This window comes from Coffea arabica, chromosome 2e, assembly GCF_036785885.1.
Source record: "Coffea arabica cultivar ET-39 chromosome 2e, Coffea Arabica ET-39 HiFi, whole genome shotgun sequence".
Lineage (NCBI taxonomy): Eukaryota > Viridiplantae > Streptophyta > Magnoliopsida > Gentianales > Rubiaceae > Coffea > Coffea arabica.
This window is the reverse complement of record NC_092313.1, coordinates 30,695,092-30,718,590: the sequence shown is the minus strand read 5'-3', so window position 1 is coordinate 30,718,590 and position 23,499 is coordinate 30,695,092. Positions and strand designations below refer to the sequence as shown.

At 35.0% G+C, this 23,499-nt stretch overlaps 1 protein-coding gene across 4 annotated transcripts; it reads left to right on the top strand.

Moving 5' to 3' along the window:
• The first annotated feature begins 2,392 nt into the window (after nt 1-2,392).
• LOC113732371 (protein REDUCED CHLOROPLAST COVERAGE 2-like) lies at nt 2,393-22,614 on the top strand. Of its 4 annotated transcripts, XR_003458728.2 has the most exons (24): nt 2,393-2,963; nt 3,392-3,453; nt 3,532-3,624; nt 8,516-8,588; nt 9,173-9,571; nt 9,690-9,754; nt 9,848-9,979; nt 10,506-10,547; nt 10,647-11,168; nt 11,289-11,446; nt 12,218-12,713; nt 12,955-13,017; nt 13,161-13,262; nt 14,008-14,328; nt 14,417-14,509; nt 14,584-14,685; nt 14,779-14,883; nt 15,870-16,003; nt 17,659-17,842; nt 18,663-18,794; nt 18,862-18,986; nt 19,435-19,507; nt 19,610-22,000; nt 22,127-22,614. XR_003458728.2 is itself a non-coding variant. In XM_027258088.2 (23 exons), the coding sequence occupies exons 1-23, from the start codon at nt 2,894-2,896 to the stop codon at nt 21,782-21,784; spliced, it is 5,721 nt and encodes a 1,906-aa protein (XP_027113889.1). In that variant the 5' UTR covers nt 2,393-2,893; the 3' UTR covers nt 21,785-22,614. The 4 variants fall into 4 exon arrangements, 3 of the variants coding, with proteins under 3 accessions (XP_027113889.1, XP_027113890.1, XP_071936422.1); XM_027258088.2 differs by having other exon boundaries at nt 19,610-22,614; XM_027258089.2 differs by having other exon boundaries at nt 2,394-2,963; nt 18,874-18,986; nt 19,610-22,614.
• Nucleotides 22,615-23,499: the final 885 nt, after the last annotated feature.

Genomic DNA, 23,499 nt, shown 5'->3' with positions numbered 1-23,499 from the left:
TCAGTGGAAGTCTTGAGTAAACACGGGTGAGGCTGCATTTTCATCCTGATGCTTTATTCCACCCAGCTTCTTCTTATGCTCTTTTGCGTGATCCTTTTGGTCCAAGATTTCTTGTGCTACACATTTCACATCACTAGACTAACTTTGTACTTGCAGACCAGATAGATTCAGGTCATCATACACAATTGCTTGACCGAGATCATGTAAATGCACAAGTCCACTTTCTACTTGGAAATAATTAGTAGCAGCAAACTTTTTGTTTGTTTAACATTTTCGTGAAGAAATGAAGGGAAAATATGATACTAAAACATATGACTCAAACGATGTATGGACCAAATGGTCTTTGTAGAAAATCTAGAAACTGACAAGAATTTCGAGTTTTAGTTGGTTTTTTTGTGCAGTGAAGAGGAAAAGTACTAAATGCAGGAGAGATGAGAATTACCAACTTTCAATTTTAACGCCCTTTGGCTTGGTATTTGGCTGTGTTAAAGTTGAAGCCCCTAAAGCATTATAAGGCATTCCACATTAAAGAGTTGGAACCATGTTTTTCAGAGATAGAAAGAAATTAATTAGCGTTCTACTTGAATACCGTTTTTGGAAGAGCAAACTCAGCAATGACAGGTTGCACTTTCTCTATCTTATTCACGAGGAAATGAAACAAGGACTGATCTTCTCTAATCCTAACATTACAAAATGGATCGATCAAATTATTGCTGACCGAAAAGCAAAATTGTCCTTGAAGCTAGCTGGAGAGATAAGTAAGGACAATGAAATCTGTCTTCACGTTTCACATGGGAAATTTAGCTAACTTGGTGATAGTTTGCCTTTCAATTAGTCCAATTAGGCTGTGTATAAATCGACTGGCTTGTGAACCGATTGCAAGTAGCTCGAGTCAAAACTCGACTTGAACTTGGTCAACATCGAATTCAAAGATACGCAACTTGTTAACTTGCAAGTCAGCTATATATATATATATATAAAATCTTTTTTAATAGCAAAATTACATTTATATATATTCATTTTTAAAAAATAAAATAATTATTTTCTTTTTTTTTTTAAACTCGAACTCAATTTTGAACTTCATGAAGTTAAGTTTGAGTTGAATCGAGTTCAAAGTCGAATTTTATATTAAAAACTCGTCAAACTTGATAGAATTAAGTCGAAACTCAATTTATTTAAACTAAAACTTGACTCGATTCGATTTATTTGTAACCCTAGATCCAACCGATTTTCCAATGCTCAAAAACGCCGAAAACAAAACTGATACAAAACGCGTTTCTAATCAATTTTGGGCAAAAATGGAGTGCTTGTGGGACAAGAAATGAAGCCCCGCGGTTCGATGGCAGAATGTGAGGTCGTTTCTGACCTTGATCCAGTTTGTGGTCCCTCTCGGGAGAGGATGGGAACCGTGAGAGGATAGCCTAGCTCCTTGAGGCCAACCAGATCCAGTTTCAAATCCAGTCCTTTGTGGCTTGTGATCCGAGGCCGGATCCTTTGCGCATTTGTTTGCGACTAGGAATTCGTTTTATGTTTTACGCAATATATATATATATATATATATTTTAGTGAAAGACCTAACCTATAAATTGGTATTTTTAAGCATTTTATTCATTCAACTATCATTTCTATCATATATTTCCATTAGAAATTCCAATAGATAGAGAGTTTCCTTCTCATTCTTTCGAATCTTCGATTCGTATTTAGGAAATTATTTGTGTAACTTTTTTCCTTGAGCTACGCTTCCTATCAGAAGCTATGATAACCATTTCAATTATTGGCTTTAAACAATTTTGACATAAATTTATTTCTACAATTTCAAGCATTATCTCAATATTGATTCTTGAAACTGTTCAACAAATACATGGTTTAGGTCCACTGAGTTTAATAAGCTAAAAGCAAACCCTGTTAGATCTAAGACTTTCAATATCCTGACGAACAAATTCACGATTGCATCAATACCCTAATAGGACAAAGTTATCCTTATCGGCCAACAACAAATGTAGATATGAACGTGGCACAAACTTAAGCGCAAAAAGTCCATCATTTTATCCAATTAAGCACTTACTGTTTCTCAAATCAAGCCAAAATGAATAACTTCTCCATTTGTACTTTTTCCAAATGCTCTAGCAAAAGGTCAAATGACAAGAAGATAACTCATTCTTGAATTTTTTTTCAGCAGCTTCTATCACCCAATCTTCCAATGACAAAGGCACAAAAAAATTGTAGAGAGACGTCTAAATGATCAGTTAGTGAAATGAGAGGCTCCAATTTGCCAACCTGACATTCCTCTGGTTGTGACAAACACAAGTGCCATGGTTTTGGGTCATCTTATCCTATCCACCTCTTACTCTCTTCTCATTCTATTTCTCATTTCTTTTATCCTATGCTTCTCTCAAAACTCACAATAACAAATACGAGGGCTAGTTTTCCCTCTTTCTTTCTATCTTTTTGGCCCCCCTTCTCCTAGATACTTTTAATTCCCTGTATATGTTCCTTTATGGTGTCTCTGTTTATAACAAAGTTCGCTTCTACTACGAAAAACTATACACTGTAGCATTACAAACCTGCATTTGCACCTTCCAGACTAGCTAAATTTGGAACTTCTGAAGCATTTTTAACTACTGATTGTGCTTTTTTACTTCGTTTCTTATTGTTATTTCACTTGAATTGAACTATTTAGCTTGGCCCAGAAAAGTTGAGCATTAGCTAATTTGGGTTATGTGCATTTATATTGGTGGCTGTCATACAACAACAACAACAACAGAAGGGGTTGTAGTGCAATTTATATTGTAATAACGTAAGTTTTATGGATTGTGTAGTGAAGCAAAGCTGATTATAGGATTGTTGTAAACTAAACAAAAGTTATTCGCAATCCAATTCTTTCAAGAAGAAAATGGCTCCTAAAAGTGGGAAGGCTAAGCCCCACAAAGCTAAAGGAGAGAAGAAGAAGAAAGAAGAGAAAGGTTTGCTATTCTACTTATCTTTGTCTTGTCCCGCTAGTGTTGTCTTTGAGACTGAATGAATTGGTTTCTTAGTTTCACTTCCACGTTACCATAATGCCATGGTATTCTCTCTCATCATAAGAACAATTGCATCAAGTACCTCAAAACATTTTCTGAACCAAAACTTCTCAATATCCTAGAAAATTGCATAGGAAATACATTAAGTTGAGTTCCTATTTTCACTTTTGCTTGTGGTTCAAAGTGCAACATTGTCTTGTCATTGGTCGAGAGCCCCCTTTTTTTTTTGGTCAAAATCAGCTGATAATGCAATTACTTCACAAATATACTAAACAAACCTCTATCTTTTTTCTTTTTTCTTTTTTTTTTTTGGTTTTCCAATTAACTAGCATATTCTTGATTAATTTTAGCATTTTTGGCCTTTACTGCAGTATTGCCTACAGTTATAGAAATAACAGTAGATACACCTGAGGATTCACAAGTTACACTTAAGGTAAGTACAAGTTCTGGGCTTCTGCCAATTCCGTTTAATACTACCAGAGTGCACCAATTGAATGACATTTTACTGCAGGGAATATCGACGGATAAAATTTTAGATGTGAGAAAGCTTTTAGCGGTCCATGTTGAGACATGCCACTTAACCAACTACTCCTTGTCACACGAGGTCAGTTACTCTTATATATTCGTAGAGCAATGTAACATTCTTCATGCTTCATGCTACGTTATGTTATTGCATTTTACACTACGAACTGATGGATTGTAAACCTTAGATAAAACACAATCATGTCATTTTCATGGTCCCAACATCTCAACAAGAATTGAGTGAATTTAGATATAATGTCATGATTAGGTCGTATATTTTCTAGTCAAAGATATCAACTCCATTACAATTGCTTGAGAAATTAGTAGATTTAAAATTTTAGTGATCTATAAATTTGGTTTAGAGAGAAAGTTTAGACTCTTTGAATAACATAATAATTTTGATAAGTTGGACGAGATTTAAATTCAAATTTAAAAGTTAAAAGGCTTTTGAAACCTAATTATCTTGGGCTTTTTTCAAGGGATAATCTGAAAAACCTCGCTTGAGGTTTCTAATAGTCCGCTTTGCTCCCCTTTAAAAAAATATCATTTGTTTCCCTTACTTTTAACTTTTTGTAACATTGTCAACCCATTTTAAAATATATTATTTAAAAATTCATTTTCGAATAAAGACAATATTTTCATTCCAAATAAAAGAATCCTTTGTTGTCCTTTTTATTTTTCAAAACTGAAAGCATAAAGGTTGAAAACAAAGACACTTAGTGCAAATGCATAATTTTGACCACAATATAATAATAGGTATTTTACCATACCGAAAAAAATACTTTTGAGATTATTCGATTATTCTAAAGTATTTTTGGTCAATTTGAGGAATTTTTTAGAATTTCCAATTTTCTTGTCTAGATTAATGGCTTGAAAACCAAAAAAAAAAAAGACAAAATGTTTATGTTTACAAGCTCATTTGAGGTTTCTTCAAAGCAAAATTTATTTTCTAATTTGAAAGTGTTTGTGGATGAATTTAAGGATTTATGAATTGTTTACAAGTTTTTTGTCCATTTCAATGGCCTAAAAACCTTGAAAAAAGATAAAATTATTAACTATATACTTAGAAACTTATTTGAGGCATTTTCAAGATGCATAATGTTATTTACTTCATTGTAAAATTGTTGGGTAAATTTTATGAGTTTTCTAAACTATTTAGAGTTCAAATTTTTATTATATTTCTTATGTAGATTAATGACACAAAAATTATTGATAGGTCTTTCAACCTTGTTAATACTTTGTGATTCCTAATTAAAAAATCATATTTGCCAAGTTTTCAAAAGTTAAGGGATTAATTAGATTTATTTATGATAACAAAATTATACACAGCAAAATGGCAATATTAGAATAAAATCATATTTTCTACCCACAAATGAGTTTTCTAATAATATATTTTGAAATGGGTTCACAATGCTATAAAAAGTTAAATATAGGGGAGACAAGTGATATTTTTTAAAGTTCAAGGATGTTAAATGATATTGTCACAAATCTCAGGAGAAGTTTCTAAAATTATCCCTATTTTTTCAATGAAAAACTAATGTTATAGAGCAAGAATACTCGAAAAAAATTGAAAATGTTATTTGGCATTTGTAGCTTTCAATGAAAATGTTAATTGGCATTTGTAGTTTTCACATAGAGCAAGAAACTAAGGTTATTTGGTATTTGTAGTTTTTGCATAGAATAAGGGTTTGTTTGATAACATAAAAAAGTGTTGAAACTGAACTTTTTTAGACATTCAGATGTTTTGAGTGTTTGATAAATAAAAATCCATTTGCTGAACTTGTGCGCATTTTTTTCAGCACAAGAATCGTAACTGAATGCTTAATTCTGATAAGAATCAATAAAATTATTTTAACTATCTTATTTTATCTACCAAATCTACTCTCATTTGTTAATTATGTTCAAAATTTTTATTTAATTAAACAACCTGATATTCTCTATTCAAAATCCTTATCTAATTAAACAATATGATATTCTCTATCTAACGGTTTTCTACTTCTTTTTTTCTCTCTTTTTAATGACTTTCAAATCTTCTCCATAGTCTTCATATAATATATTTCATCTTTTATATAATTTGATTTAAAATAAATAATGTCATTTTCATATCTAACAATTTTAAACTAATTAAATCATAGGTTCTATTTCCTTTTTGGATGAAAAGATGTAAGGGCAAAATTGTACAATTTACTTATTAAGTATTCAGTTATAAATGTTTACCAAACAGTATAAATAGTTTCAGTATTAAAATTTAGACATTCATATATTTCTTTTCAGTGTTTAAAATTCAGTAAATTAATTATTTCAGTATTCAAATTTCAGAATTCAGATGCAATTTTATCAAACAAAACCTAAGTGTTCCATCCATGTTAGGACAAATCTTCAATGTGTATCAACTTCTTCTATTATTGGTAAGGTCAGGTACCGATCAGTCCAACTCCAATTCTGTTATCAAAACGCAAACTCCATACGCCATGCCTTCTTCACCAAAGCAACCCCTCCACCCCTTGACCCCCCCAATGAGTGAAGGGGAAATGGAAATTCTCCAACTCCTCAAGAATGAAATTCCGAGCCTCCTAAACACAATCTTTGATCCATCGTCCTACTACCCCATAATGAAAAAGGGTACATCATATCGATTTTGCATTGATCAAGACTCGGGAGTTAGTTATAGCATTCGAGTTATTAAAGTTGTGTGAATTTAGATAATCAGCAAGGTTACACCAAAATAACCAGGATAAGGGCCTCACAAATTCCATTTCAGACCAGTTGAGGATAAAATAATCATTTTATACTATCATTTGCTTATTTTTTACACAAAAATATTACCAATTTACACTTTGTCTAAATCTATTTACGTTATGTCTCTACCTATTTATACCTTAGAGGCAAATTAGTTTCAACTGGAAATTGTGAGGACCTGATCCTCTAAAACCAATGGTTGTGATAAATGAACATTCAGCATTAAGCATGCCACGTGAGTCAATCACTTAATGCAAGATTTGGCCCCATATATAAATAGATCGCATGTAACCAATAGCCGTTTGGGCTATTAGCCACCATCAATGACTTAAGTTTTGGTGGAATGGGAGGTCAATAGTTTAAATCTTAATTTTCATCATTTTGCTATTATATGTAACTTTTCCAAATCCATATGAGTGCATAGTGCACCCATATGGTCTAATGGTTGTTTAGTCCCCGTCAATTTTTCGATTGGTCCAATTGGACCTTCCCTTAGAATAGGAATAGGCTTCCCAAATCCATATGAGTACATAGTGCACCCATCTGATTCGATTGTGGTTCAGTCGCCGTTAGTTTCCCGATTGTTCAAGTTAGACCCCATTTAGAATAGGAATAGGCTAGAATAGAAGTAGAGTAGATCTTGATAAATGAAATGTATGATCAAAGTTATCAAAATTTGCCTCGTGCCAAGATAAATGATGGGGATAATTACACAAAAATCCCCTTAATATTTTAAAATTATACATACCTCCCCTATTGCTACAAAAGTACTCTACTACCCTTATATAGGATACTTAATGACATTTTTTGGAAAAATTTCAGAAATTCTAAGGAAAACCAGAGTTGACTTGCTCTCTCTCTCTTCTTCCTTTCTATCTTGCTTTTTCTTCCATTTCCTTCTTTGCCCAAATTCCCACCGCCTTCCTTTCTACTTAATATTTCTTTTCCAATTCAGGACCAAATTCTGTCTATCATCCCTTGCTCGTATCTATCTCCCTCCTTTCCTTCTTCTTTATTCTCTATACCCATCTTCTGTTTGCAAACATGATTAGGCTTATCCACTTTTCCTTTTAATTCTAAGTGTAATGGGTTTGATTTTTTTTTTACGTTTATTTGTTTTATCTAATTTTGGTTGATTATGGGTGATAAAACTTGGTGATGTGAAAAAGTCAAGAATTTGAGAGATGGATGGGCTCTAGAAATGGGTGGTTAAAAAAAATAAAGGAGGTTGCAAAGAGAGGAAGAGGAAAGAAGCGCAATTGATTGTTGATGAAATATTAGTTTTGGGTAAAATTTGAGGTTGATTTTTATTTAATTTAGCACCAAGTGATGAGTTTAATTGACTTGTGTAGGAATTGTAGGGGCTGGGGTTGCAGGACATAAATCAGGTTGTGGTGTTTTGGGTGCTAGAATTATTGGAATTGATTTTGATTCAGATTGGGGTGTTTGCTTAGCTTTTGTGCTAGTGTTGCTTGGAAGAAAGCAATCATCATAGTTGGATTTTTTTTCAAACTTTTATTTTTGGCAGAAAGAGTTTGTTGGCTTTGGTGTTGGAAGAAGGGCAATCAACAAAATTTTTTATCATTTCTTTTTATTCTTTTTTGCAAAAGGGTAGTTTAGGATATTTGAAGGAATTGGTAACCTATTGGGCTATTTTAAAGCGTAAACATTGAAAGTAAGGGAGGTGACTATAATTTTTGAAAATTAAGGGAAGCTTTCTAAAATTTGTAGAGACCTCAGGGGAAGTTTCTCATATTATCCCTAAATGATATTGTCCAAACCATAATTTTAATGTCACAATAAATTTTCCACACTATCCTTACATGTCAATTGTAATTCAAGACTAACAAAAAAGTTATGATGCAAAATGTATTTTTGGCAATTAATGTCAAAATTATTATGAGATTAAATTTCTCAGTGTGCCAGAATCGGTTGCCAACTCACCAAAAAGAAATAAACAGAATGTTGTAGGGATCATGATTATGCAAACCAGCAACTGCATTTCCCAATGTACGCCAAAAGTTGTACTTTGAGTTGTTGAGTGCTCTGTGGAGTTATAGTTGAATGTCTTACTTTAATTTCAACTTCTCATAATATATTTTGAAGGTAATATTTTCCGACGCATATTTTTAGAAGAGTTTATAAAAAAATTCCAGGATAAAAATACCATGTGGAAATACTTCAATAAATCTCTTAGGAAGATTAATTAACTAAAGGTTTGTGCCTTTGACCAGGTACGAGGTTCACGGCTAAAGGATTCCATCGAAATCACCTCTCTCAAACCATGCCACCTCATTATTGTTGAAGGTATTTACAATATTTACAATTCCAACATGTTTCTTTTATATAAGAAAACACATTGAAATGTTCATATGGAGTAATTGTTTTGTGAGATTTTGTATAATTTGAATTAAGATATACCCTCTAATTGTCAAATAAGAAACATGCTTTCTTGTCTCAAGTCTTGCTTTTATGTATATGCAAAATAAGATTGAGATAACATCCAATTGATTAGTTTCAAAATGTTTATGATGTTAGTTCATCATTTAAAGTTTCAAATTTGATTTGTTGAGAATTTGCACTTTCCATTTTTTATTCCTTCTTTTTCCTATATGAATTAATCAAATTATACTAATTTCCTACAGTATGATAAGGATAGAAAAACTCTTGAACTTTACAATTCAAAAAGTGTAAAATGTTTTTTAAAATTTATCTATTATACCTAGATTATTAATCCTTGAAACATTAAAATCTATCCAAGAAGGAAAGGATGCTCATGTTTTATGTATAAATATTTAGACTTTTTGATGTAAATTATTTTTCATTAAATGCATTGTGGCTATAGTCCATTACTACAAACTATAGGGGTCATTATCCAATAAACTATGCAGAGGACTACACTGAAAGCCAAGCCGTGGCCCACATTCGACGACTACTCGACATTGTCGCTTGCACGACGTCGTTTGGCGTTTCATCTTCTTCGCCCAAACCCAACGGTAAACCCGGTTCAAAGGATACAGGTCACAAGGAATCCGGTTCTGCTGAGTCCGAACCCGGCCCGGAAAATGTCGTTTCTGAATCGACTTCTAAGCCCAAAGTCTCCGGCAAGAAGTCCGGTACCATTGCTCCCCACCAGAAACTCAAGCCGGCGAAGCCCGAAAGTATTTCCAATGACGGAGACTCGGCGGAGAAAAATGGCGATGCCTTCGCAGCTATGATGTGTCCTCCGCCGCGGCTCGGGCAGTTCTATGATTTTTTCTCCTTCTCTCATCTCACTCCTCCCATCCAATGTAAGCTTTTCTTTTTATTTATGTTTTTTTAAAGTCATTTATTGCTATTTTCGTTCGAATTTTGTATGTGTTCCTTGAATTAATTGTCATTTTCCCAAAAAAAAAAAAATTGTTGCAGATATTAGGAGATCAAATCGACCATTTCTGGATGATAAATCCGAAGATGATTTCTTTCAAATTGATGTAATTTGATAAATTCTTCTTTTTTCTTTTTTTTTCCCTTTTAAATATTTATAGTTATATATGATTGAATTGGACTTTTGAATTTATTTATAGGTTAGGGTTTGTAGTGGGAAGCCAACAACAATTGTTGTTTGTGAGAAAGGGTTTTATCCAGCTGGAAGAAGAATTCTTCTGAGCCATTCTTTGGTTGGATTACTCCAACAATTAAGCAGAGTTTTTGATGCTGTGAGTATCAGCATTTCTAATGCCATTTACCCTATTGATTTCTAGAGCAATGGGCTATAAAGTATTGAGCATTGTACAGTAGATTTACTGATGTTTACATTATAGTTTGCGTGATTAGGCAATGTAGAATTAAAGTTAGTTATGTTTACACTTGAACAATATCAAGAACATAATGGTAAAGGAATAAAAATAGAGTTCAATATCAAGAACATGATAGTAAAGGAATAAAAATAGAGTTACACTTTACTACAATTACTAACTTTACAATGTTAAACCAAAAAAAAAAAAAAAAAAACTAACGTTCAGAACAGTGGAGAAAACTGCAAATTTTAGTAGTACTGACATTGTTTATCGCCTTGCAAACATGAAGATGTTTGCGCTAATAAAATTGAGGCACAAGTTGAGAACTTTGGACTTGTCCAGCCCATGATTCATGTTACTTGCTTGAAGTGCCTTAGTGTTATTTTCTTCTATGCTTTGATTAAGCTTGCTCACTTATTTTGCAACTTTATCTTGTGGTTATCAGGCATATAAATCTCTGATGAAAGCTTTCAGTGAGCACAATAAAGTAAGTATTTTCTGTAAGTTGTTTTGTCTTGAATGAAATATTTGAGATGAAAAATGTAGCAGAGTAACAATTTGTTGTAACATCAGTTGTCCTTTTCAGTTTGGAAATCTTCCTTATGGTTTTCGAGTGAATACATGGGTTGTACCACCTTTTGTTGCTGAGCAGCCATCAACATTTCCTCCATTGCCTGTTGAAGATGAGAACTTTGGAGGACATGGAGGTGGACAAGGAAGAGATGGGAAGCATGATAATAGGCAGTGGGCGAAAGAATTTGCAATTTTGGCAGCAATGCAGTGTAAGACAGAAGAGGAAAGGCAAATTCGAGATAGAAAAGCCTTTCTACTTCACAGTTTATTCGTTGACATTTCAGTCTTTAAAGCTGTTGCAGCAATAAAGAATCTTGTGGAAAATAATCAGCACTTGCCAGCTGGTTCTAGTTGCATCGAATATGAACAGAAACTTGGAGATCTACTGATTACGGTGACAAAGGACATGGCTGATGCAAGTATGAAATTAGATTGCAAGAATGATGGGATTCGTGTTCTTGGGATCTCACAAGAGGAACTTACTAAGCGAAATTTACTCAAAGGGATAACTGCAGATGAAAGTGCAACTGTTCATGTCAGTTTAGCAATCCATTCTGTTCTTCATTTTCTTGAATCTTTGTAGATGTGATTCTTGTTCTTGACATTTTCTTAGAAAACAATAATTTCATTATGAGCTTATATTGCTTTCTTGCAGGATACTTCTACTCTGGGTGTTGTGGTTGTTAAACACTCTGGCTATACAGCTATTGTGAAAGTGGTAGCTGAAACAAATCAGAATGATAGTGTAGTTTCCCAGGACATTGACATTCAGGACCAGCCTGAGGGAGGTGCAAATGCCTTGAATGTGAATAGGTTAGTTCTCATCTGGCTTCAAGGTTTGAGACTTTTTTCTTCCTTTACATCAGCATATGGTTCCTATGACGTTTGAAATCTTACGATTACTTGGTTCAAGAAGGCTATTATAATGCTGTAATTGAATCTCTGTTTGCTAATATGTATGTATGTGTGTATATTTATTACTATTTTTATTTAACTCCCAGAACGCAAAAATTGTTTTAAAATATCAATTTTACTCGTAATGAAAGGAACAAACTTCCTTCTTAATAGGTAATATACAACAAACAAATAACTAATATAGTTGTCCGTATTAAAGGTGTTAGGAACTTGCAGACGCATGAGATCTCACAGCATGGCTACATGCATCCAGCATACCACTTTTTAGTTGCATATGTTGTATATGTGTTCCACAATGCATTGACGTAGATGGGGAAGCTGGGATGGCCTTCCCCTGCAATTTTTTAGAAATTCCTTTCAACCTGTATAATATTATAGAATTTTCATTGAACTCTTTACTCCCCTTGCCTCCCACCTCCCCTCCCCCCCCCCCCCCCCCCCCAAACAGAAAAAAGTACTCCATTCAATTCAGTCAATTTTCACTTGCAACCGTTATGTTAGAAGATAATTTATAGACAATATTTCTATCTCAAAATTTGCCCTCTCTTCCCCGTCCCCCCAAATTGTGGGTCTGCCACTGCTTAAATGTAATAACTGTAGCTACTGTCACATTTTTTCTGTCATTATAATGATGCTTTCAGTAACCAGTGTCTGATCATCTCATCCCAGCTTAAGAATGCTGTTGCACAAGACCCCAGCATCCCAAGCATCCAGTCTGGTTCAAAGATCAAATATTACAGACCTTGAAGATTTACGTACATCTAGGTCATTGGTAAGAAAGGTGTTAGGAGAAGGTTTGTTGAGGTTGCAAGCGGAGGACACCAAACAAACAAAACCAATTAGATGGGAGCTGGGGGCCTGTTGGGTTCAACATTTACAAAATCAAAGTGCAGGCAAAACTGACTCTAAAAAAGGTGAAGATAAAGTTGAGCAAGCTGTAAAGGGTCTTGGAAAAACTGGTGGACTGCTCAAGGATATTAAGAAAAAACTAGATGACCGAAACTCAAAATCTGAGCAAAGAAAAGAAGCTGCAAATGATGGTTTTGATGTGGGAAAGAAAGAACTTGAAGAGTTAGATGAGGCAAAAGAAACGATGTGGAAACAACTGCTTTCTGAAGCATCATACATGCGCCTTAAACATTCAGAGACTGGTCTTCATCTTAAGGTTGGCTCATTGCTCTATAAATGAAGACATAAGTGGATTAATTTCGTATTATTTGCTGTAATTCATGTACTAATAACATCTGCTAGAGGATATTTGCTGAACATATAGTCGTGTCTGTGATATATGATAGACGAGTCTTTAGACATTTTAATGGTCTGACCATAGGGAAAATCAATATCTGTGGTCCAAGAGGTTTAGTGTTCTTAAAACTTGATTTCTTTCGTTTCATTCATGTTGGCAGTCGCCCAGCGAGTTGATTGAGATGGCACACAAATACTATGCTGATACTGCACTTCCAAAACTGGTGTGTTGTTATACATTTTCTGCATTCTTTATATCAGAGCTTATTAGTTTTTTTGGAATCGCAGTTAATCGAATTTGAGACCAGCAACTATTGCTTTTGTTGAACTGACAGAGACTCAAATATTGGTTTTACCAAACTGACAGGTGGCTGATTTTGGCTCCCTTGAACTTTCACCAGTCGACGGAAGGACGCTGACTGATTTCATGCATACGAGGGGTTTGCAAATCTGCTCCTTAGGACGTGTGGTAATAAATTGATTCGTTTACACTTTTCCATTATCTGACACCTATTGCATTGCTGAATGTATGAAAATTATACATGAATTGTATGACTTGAGAGATCTATGATAAGGTGCGCAGGCTTATATCAAGACAATAAGCCAGCAAATTAGAGCACATTATTAAGATAATAATATCATTGTAGCAGATAACCATCTATGATCTTGCAGAATCTTATACCTTAGAACCATCTGCATCTACCATTCTTGAACTGAAACGACAAAATTAGTGATGCTAAATGTTTACAAAAGTTCAAGGTGTAAATTTGGAATGAGTATTAGAATTCTTTAATAATATATATCTGCTGATGGGTGGGCTGTGCTGCATTATTGGGACATTTTGTAATGCAAAGTACTGTTTCCATGTAATATTTCCAGCATTTTTACCCTCAAGTAGCTGAACTATCTTTATGAAACATATGAGGTAAAGATGACTTCTTCTGATTCATAAAAATATTAGCAGAAGTAAGTTTAAATCCTATAACAATTTCATGTTGGACTTTGATAAAAGTCCATTGTTATTGATGAAAAATTCCATTAGTTAATTTTTTAAATGAATTTGTGTTATTATCTTATAACGTGAATTATATGGATGAACACCAGTTTTCAATGAGTAATCAAAGGTGAATATCTCCACCTTAAGATTATATCATCTTTATTAACATTCAAAGAAACAAAAGCTTGAAAATTTGTGGTTTCTGTTGTCATGCCAGGTCGAGCTTGCAGACAAACTTCCTCATGTACAGTCACTCTGTATACATGAGATGGTTGTTCGAGCTTACAAACATGTATTGCATGCTGTTGTAGCAGCAGTAGATAATATTGGTGACTTGGCCTTGTCAATTGCATCATGTTTAAATGTACTGTTAGGAACAGCATCTGAAGGAAATGCTGATTCAGAAATTACTAATGATGATAACTTGAAATGGAAGTGGGTGGAAACTTTTCTTTTTAAAAGATTTGGGTGGAAATGGAAGGACGAAAACATCCATGACCTCAGAAAGTTTGCCATTCTTCGTGGGCTTTGCCATAAGGTATGTTCTTGTCTCAATCTAAGACTTCATGGTAGACCTGAACTTCACAATCTTCTGCTGTTATGCAAAAGATGTCATCTTTGTTCAGGTTGGACTGGAGCTTGTTTCCAGGGACTATGACATGGATACATCTTGCCCTTTTAAGAAGACAGACATTATAAGCATGATACCTGTATACAAGGTATAAAACTCCACAACTCAAGTGAAAAGTTGATTTGACTAATCTTTCATTACCCCATTTAAGTTTCCCTACAGCATGTTGCATGTTCATCAGCTGATGGGCGTACTTTGTTAGAATCATCAAAAACATCCTTGGATAAAGGCAAACTGGAGGATGCTGTTAATTATGGAACTAAGGTAACGTGAACTTCCATCTCCCTTGCAACTCAATGATTTATTTTGACTTGATTGAATTTTTGACAATACTAATCTCAATTCTCTACTCTGCAGGCACTCTCCAGATTTGTATCAGTTTGTGGACCTTACCATAGAATGACAGCTGGAGCATATAGTCTTCTTGCCGTGGTTCTCTACCATACCGGAGATTTTAATCAGGTACTATGTAATACTGGAACCCGTGATCTATTGGCAAATCCTTTTGATGGATACAGAGTGCAGCTTACACTTAAACATCAAGAAGAAACTATTAACAGGAAATATGGAGCATGTCATTCCTTGCCGCAACTGTCCTGAATTAGATTAATTGGTTTATTGGGCTGGTCAACAAAGAATAAGCTGCACATTTTACTTTTAATGTTTGTGTTTAATAAACAATAAGATGAATATGTGCTTGTATGAGATCAAGCAAGAAACCGAACATGTATCCTTATCACTAGAAAAGGTGACACCAGTGTTCTCCACTGGTAATAAGTTTCATGGCAAGTATCTTAAGTTAGTCATTCCAAGAAAAAGAAGAGAGAAATCTTTAGACAATGTCAAGGTTACCCCCAATTCCTTCATGTATTTCTTCTTCAACAAATTTCAGTTGTCAGATCCCAAACTCTAGAAACCATTACACATTTTTAATGGAATATCTATTAGAATGAGACTTGCTGTAGTCTTTCACTTGCTGTAGTAAAGATAAATTGGAGGAAATACATACCATATTTACGCTTTTTATGTTGCTTGTCACTCAGAGGCATGTAAAAAATTGGTTCTCATTTTTTTCGGTTGTCGAAGATCTTTGGTGCCTTTGATTATCTTATGATATTTTAAGCTTGAGCGTTTCAAACAAAGTAGAAAATATAATGATGCAGAAATCCTTGTCTATCTAAATATCTGCAGAAGAACCACCTGAGTTGCACAATTAGGGCCACCATGGTATTGATGTAAAGTTTCAATGACACATTTCTATGTTCAACCTAGCTTTTGACATCTTAAAACATAAATGCATGGCTTCTACTAAATATATTTCTGATTTAACTAGTGTGATGTAAAACCTCGTGGGACTGTCGAAGCACTTCTCTCTACTTATGATGCTATCAATCACCTACTACCATTCTAACTCTGTTGTTGTCTTTTACCATTTTTCAACCATTCAGGCTACAATTTACCTGCAAAAAGCTTTGGATATAAATGAGAGGGAGCTTGGACTTGATCACCCAGATACAATGAAAAGTTATGGAGACTTGGCTGTTTTTTACTATCGGCTCCAGCATACAGAGTTGGCCTTAAAGTAGGTCAAATACATATAATATTTGAAAGCTTTTCCTAGATGGATTCTTATTGAAATGTTGATTGTTTTTTGTTGCTTTTGTTGCCTAATTATAAAACAATTGCTTATATTAAGGTACATTGCTTAATCTGCAGCTATTTCATGTAACTTGTCCCTTAAAGAGGAAATCCAGGAACCCTTTCACTTCATCATATTCACCAACTAAATCTTGAATGATTTCAAATTTTGCTGGAAAGCAGAGTCGTTTTCTCTTGATTTTTCTTTGCTGGAAAGTAGAGTTGTGAATAGGAACGTATTATGGACAAAAACTTACAAATGATGAGGATTGGATGCGAAATCAATTAACTTTGTCAAGAATTTAAGTGTGTTATTACAAACTAAACTTTTTTTTTTCCCTTTCTCTAATACATGGAAAAGTTTTTTTTAAATGTATCAACAGTGTGAAATTTCTTTATTACTGAAAATTCTGTTAGGTAGCCTGCATGGTATCTCTTGTTTCTTAAGGACTGACCACAAATTTGTTCTGGTCGTTCGAAGTATATTATGCTTTTAGTCCTGCTGTGGAAAACATAGAACAATTTCAGTTGTATGGTGATGTGAATGTCATATTGCACCAATAATTGCATCTCCTGTTCTCATAGTTTCTTTTGCTTCAATCTGACCATTAACTTCCTTATTATTAAGCATTTAATTGCAAGTTGATTTGTGTGAAACTGCATTTTACCATTAATCCATGCTGATAGTTCTGCATAGCATGTTATGCGTATGCATTATATTCTGATCTCCTCTTCAACATAGTCCTGTCTCCAATTGTTTATGATTCTTTGCTTAAAGGTCCTCAAAATTTAACTACTTCGAACTGTTATTAAGTTGTGGCTCTAGAAAATTATTTGTTTTATGCATGGTTTCTGATTGTTTCTGTAAGATGCTGTATTTGATTGCCATCTTTGCTGTGAGTTCGTTACAGTCATGAAAACTAGTCAAATTCATAATCATATTTTCAATACCAAGCTATCATCCATTTTGCTTTAAAAGCTTATCTAGTTGGTAATGACTATAGTATAAATAAGCTGCAACCATTTGGGCCTGTAAGAAAGTTCAACTTTTGCTAATCTTTTGTCCACTGACTCATCTGTGTGAGTTTGAAAAAGAATGTTCAGTGAAAGAGTTATGCATGAGCTATTGTTTTAAAATAAGTTCTTGACTAAATAGAATATTCTTAACAGGATTCATTCCCTATGGAAGTGATGATAGCAGTTAATTTAGTTTCTTAATTCTTGGTTGACAGTATCTAAGAAGAGCAGGTATGCAAACTCAGTTTAAATGGACGCCGTAAGAAGCACAAAGACTGTTTATGTCTTTCTGGATTCTTTTTTACTTTCATCTGTTTATTTTTGTCTGGCATATTTTCTGTTGATTTCCTGGCTGATTGGAAGACTTAAATTTTCTAAATCCGAAGTGAAATTTGTTTACTTTTATTACAAATAGGTGTGAAAGAGTTCCTTGAGCATTTAGATAGAGTAATACCAAGTCTTGGACAAGGCAAATCATGGTGCTAAGGACTGACTATCTCTGAGTCTTGAAATGTTGAAGCACAGATGTTTTCATGATCATTTGTTTTTTCATTGGCTAATATTTCCTCTGTTTGCTTATAGGTATGTCAATCGCGCATTGTATCTCTTGCATCTAACTTGTGGACCATCTCATCCAAATACGGCTGCGACTTACATTAACATTGCAATGATGGAAGAAGGTTTGGGCAATGTCCATGTTGCTCTGAGGTACCTCCACGAGGCTCTTAAATGCAATCAAAGACTTCTTGGAGCTGATCATATCCAGGTCTTCTCTCTCTCTCTCTCTCTTATCTCTGTCTCTCTTCATGCACACACACACACACACACACACACATATATCAATATACATGTATACATATTCACATACATATGTATATATGCATCAATATGTATATATATTGTAAATTATATGTATTTTATATATGTATTGAAAAGTTCAAGACCGAAAAATCAAGAGCTACTGATTCATCCTACTAAGGGAGGCGTAAGGAAGGGGACACACCATAAAGTACTGAATTTAGCTGCAAAGGTTACAAGACCCTTTTCTGCTATATTCCAGCAGATGTCTTGCTAATATCTAGAAGAATCGTACTTAGTGCACATATTAATGGTTGTTAGGAAAATTACCACAGATTTGAAATTTGTTCAGTAAAAAGTATAATGAAATCTTAACCTTCTCTCCCACTTGAATGACTGCTCTCAGGACGCATGCATGTGTCCATGAAAAACACCTGATATGATCTCATGAAAGAGTTGATCAAACTATCTGGGGTTAATTCGGTGCTGTGAATTTCCACTTGTGTTGCATCTCCGTCTATTATTATCATTACTGTCAATTTGTAGTTGTGAATGTTGGTTGGTTTTGGAAATGTTGTTCATGTATATCTACACAAACTAATTTTCTGTATATCCCATTTTAGAAAATTAGCAGGCATCTCTTTGCAGAAATTTAAACAAGGGCTTTCCTCAAACAAAATTGCACTGTTTTTTCTGTCTTCTTTACTCTGCCTTATGTTTGTGCATTGAGTATGATTGATGCTAACTTGCCTCGAGCATGTTAAAACTGACATTTGTGGCTTTTTCAGACTGCAGCCAGCTATCATGCTATAGCAATTGCTCTCTCTTTGATGGAAGCATATTCATTGAGTGTTCAGCATGAACAAACCACTCTTCAAATACTGCAGGCAAAACTTGGGCCAGATGATCTTCGTACACAGGTGATACAAATTATCTTTCAACAAAGCTTAAATAGCTTTCAGTTGATTACTATTTCAATCTTATCAGATGTTTCTTCAGGATGCGGCTGCATGGCTTGAATATTTTGAGTCAAAGGCCCTGGAGCAGCAAGAAGCAGCGCGGAATGGTACCCCAAAACCAGATGCCTCTATTTCTAGCAAAGGACATTTAAGGTGATATTCTGTTTATTATTTTCATTCCCATTTTGCATTTTCTATCCTGGGAGAAGATACTTAAATTGGAATCATCTCTTATAATGGGGGTTAATGGAAACACTTGAACCTCGAGTGCCTCAAATTCATGGATTTTATAGGGTGTTTGCTCAATCAAAAACCTGTTTGTCATGCTCAAGCTCTATATAGGACTTGGTAAACCTTCACTACATACACTTAGACTAGCCAAACATAAAGAGCAGACCTCAAACTGGTTTAAAACTAAATAATCCCATTATACTAGCCAACATAAAGAGCTGACTTCAAGCTGGTTTTAAACTAAATAATCGCATTCTGGTACCATAATTTGCATAGCGAATAAAAAAGAATTAAATTGTGAAAATTGCTGTTACTGCATTTTGGATTCTATAAATCATGATTACATAGTTCCACTTTTTCGTTGTATTAGTGTGTCAGATTTGCTGGATTACATAATGCCGGATGAAGTAAGGGATGCCCAAAAGAAACAAGCTCGTGCAAAGGTCAAAATCTTTAGTAATTCTTTGATTCTTACATGTACTTTTAAGTTACTAATCTTCTTTGTATGCTGCTATATTCTGATGAATATCATAATTATGACACAGGTTAAAAGCAAAATAGGACAAAATGGGGAGGCTGTTGAAGATAAATATAACAAGGATGAATTGCTATCACCAGCTCATTCTGTGGTGGAGAATTCCAGTGATAAAGAGAACAAATCTGAGCTGCTATTTATGGAAACCATTGACAAGACCCATGATTTATTTCCAGCAGAGCAAACAATATTAAATGAACATGATGATCTTGTGCAGGATAATAGATCTGAAGAAGGATGGCAAGAAGCTTTACCTAAGGGTCGCTCATCGATGGGCCAAAAGCCTCCTGGCTCAAGGAGGCCCAACCTCGCAAAACTGCACACCAACTTAATGAACACTTCTCAGGTATCCAAATTCCGTGGTAAAAGCACCACTTTCTCATCTCCAAGGACATCATCTAATGAGTCTGCTGCTGCTTCCACACTTACTCCTGCTCCAAAGAAGTTTGGGAAGAGTGCTAGCTTCAGTCCAAAGTCAATCAATCCTGCAATTTCAAGTGGTGGTGTAGAAAAATCAGCTAACCCAAAATCAGCCCCGGCGAGCCCTGCGTCTACTGATCCAGTGAGTAAGGCTGATCAAACCATAAGTTCGGTCAGTATTCAGACAGCTGGAAAACATTTTTCCTACAAAGAAGTTGCTTTAGCTCCACCTGGTACAATAGTGAAGGCAGTGACTGAAAAGTTTCCAAATGAAAGCTCTGCAGAAGCAAGTCTTCCCATAAGGAAGGAGACAGGCGTGGCATCTAAAAGTGAAGTGGTAGAAAGGAATAATGGGGAGGAAAGACAAGTGAACAGTCCCATCGAAGAGAAATCAACAGTGGATCTTGATGGGCAAATGGATGAAGATTCCAACAGCAAAGAACAGATAGAAGAGATAGCTACTACCTTAGTAAAATCTTTAGAACGAGATGAAACTGAAGATTCTAAAGGAAAGGGATCTGAAGTCACTGAGGGTAAGCAAGAAAGGAGTATTGTTGAAAGCAAGGAAGGAGAAGCCGGGCAAGGTTTTGTTTTGGAAGGTGAGAATTCTAGTTCTTCTGAAAAGTCAGAACTTGGCACTTCGAAAGTGGAAGTGTCTGAAAGACCAGGTTGCAAATGTAAGGAAGCGTCGTCTGAGAATGAACCTATCTCTACTTCAGCAGAAAAAACCACCCCGCTGTCACAAAAACATGAATTTAACCCAAAAGACGAAGTAGAAGCTATACAGGAGAAGCTTTCTCCTGCAAATGAAGCAAACGAAGATAAAGAAATTGCAAGTTCATTGCCAAATGAAGGAGTAAAGCAGGGGGATTGTGAGACTGGAAAAGGAACAAGCAAGAAACTTTCTGCAGCTGCTCCTCCATTTAATCCATCATCAGTTCCGGTTTTTGGCTCAGTTCCAGTGCAAAGCTTTAAAGAACTTGGAGGATTATTGCCCCCTCCTGTAAATATTCCACCACTGGTTCCAGTTAGTCCAGCTCATAGATCACCAAATCAGTCAGCAACTGCAAGAGTTCCATATGGTCCCCGACTCTCAGGTGGCTATACTGGATCAAGAAATCGGGTACCACGTAATAAAACTGTTTACCACAGTGATGAACATAATGGGGATGCAAGTCATTTCAGCCTGCCACGAATAATGAACCCACATGCGTCTGAGTTTGTCCCTGGCCAGCCATGGGTTCCAAATGGTTATCCAATTGCTCCAAATGGTTATATAGTTTATTCAAATTGTACTGCTGCATCACCAAATGCTTATCCTATACCCCAAAATGGTGTACTAGTTTCACCAAATGGCTCTTCAGCACCTTCGCATGTTTTTCCGGCAACTCAAAATGGGTTACCAGTACCAGTAGAATCTGTAGAAACTCGTTCAGTTGCAGAACATGTTGAAGGTCAGAATGAAGTAGGATCAGATGGATGTAATGAGGAGTCCTCCATGAACTTGACAGTTGAAAGCTCAATAGTCAAGAAAGTTGAAGAGAATCAATCTGACGATGGTGAAAAACCATGTGATAATGAGTCTGGAGTTGCCGAAAAGTCATGTACAGATCCTGAAAAAAAGAGCACAGATACGGCAACCCAAATTCCTGAGATTGTTGCTGCAAAAGAAAGCTGTGGTAGCATTCTGGTGGAGAAGACTAAAACTAAATGTTGGGGAGATTATAGTGATGGTGAAACTGAGATTGTTGAGATCAAAAGTTGAGAAAGTCTTGAGTTCTGATGGGCTATAACTTTTTGATAGAACTGAACGGTCATAGTGCCAAGTTGTTGGACATGCAACAATGCCAAGAGCAATAAGCGAGACTTGGTATATGTGAAAGTCCAGGAGTTCTGTAGCTAAGATTCTATCTTGTGGGAAGGACCAATATAGCTGATGAGGTACCAAATATGAGTTTGACTGAATGATGACTTTAAATTGGTATGTTGTACAAAAAGCATATTTTTGACCTTGAAATCAATAAGTGGCATTGAGAATAAACCTAGCGAGCAATGGATCTTGATGGAGGACCGGGTTTTTGGGTCTAACTTGATCTGTTCTTCTCAGGAATTCAAATTTTGTCGGTTCTTCATCAATCAAGACCTTGTAGGAGTTTTGGATCTTCAGGTACTCAGCAAATGATGATGGGAGAGTGAAAGTCGAAAAGGAGATGCATCACTTCTATCTCTCATTCAAAACTGTGCATGAGACTTTCATCTCACATGGAGCCTAAGTGATCTTTTTTTTTTTTTTTTTTTGATTACCTTCCTTGCATATGTACAAGACGTAGACCTGCCAGGGTGTCATAATTTCTTCATTCCAGTTATACTTTGTTGTGATTTGAGGAATTTTAGCTTTGGTTCCAATTATTTGATAATTAGGCTTATCTTTAGTCTAGCCTACGAGAGTAGCAGTCACAGACTTGGATGGATCCACATATTAGGCTGCCAAGTTTAGATTTTTGCAGTTTATTCTTTTATGTACACCATTCCCTTTTCTGGACAAGGATGAGCTCTGTTATTTGTTAGTATACAAATACTTTGAATTTTGTTCAATGTGTGGATAATATGCTATTGGGTATGATCAATAATGGTAGTTAATATGATTATTGCCAAAGTAACAAACCCACTATTTTGCTCGTGTTGTTGATCGGAAATGCAAAATAACTCCTTAATTTTCTATGTCTAAAATAGAGCTTTCAAAGGAACAAACTCATTATGTTCTGTATTGTTAGACAAAATAACTGGGTTGACAAAGAAAAAGAATGAAAAGCAACAGGACAAAGCAAGAATAATCAAGTTAAATTTATAAAGGTAAGAAAAATGCATGTCAGAAAGCCCCCCCCCCCCCTCCCCCCCCAAAAAAAAAACGTAATGTTCATGTTCAGCATTTTTTTTTAAATTTATTTTCTGTTGTCGGAAAAAAAAAAAAGCAAAGTTTGCATGGCTGGTGATAATGCATTTGGCCAAATCTTCTTTCTTTGTGAGAGTGCATGTATTATTTTCATCTTGCTGGTATACATGTAATTTTCAATTGATTTAGGTGAAGAATGCCATTTGATTGACGAAGTGTATTGATTTTTATTTTTTAGTTATTGGTGAAGTCTGAAGGGGGCATGCCTGGTGGAAATTTCATGTTGGTCTAGGCTTGGTTCCATTTTTTCATTTTTTGTACCTTGTGTGCTTTTCATTATTTTTGGTTTATCATTATCATTTAATTTTGGACGGATTTAGGCGAAAATTGTAATTACGTTCATTAGGCATTTAGGCCCAATGGATTTGGAGCTGGAAGGAGCCTCTGGAGACTGATAAGTCATTAGTCATAGTACATTGCTTTCTTCCATGATCACTTTTGGGTATATAAGTAATCAAGGTATTATACTAGAAAATGGTTGGCGAAATTGGTCAATCGTATCTCGAAGGTATTATTGATTGATTTTA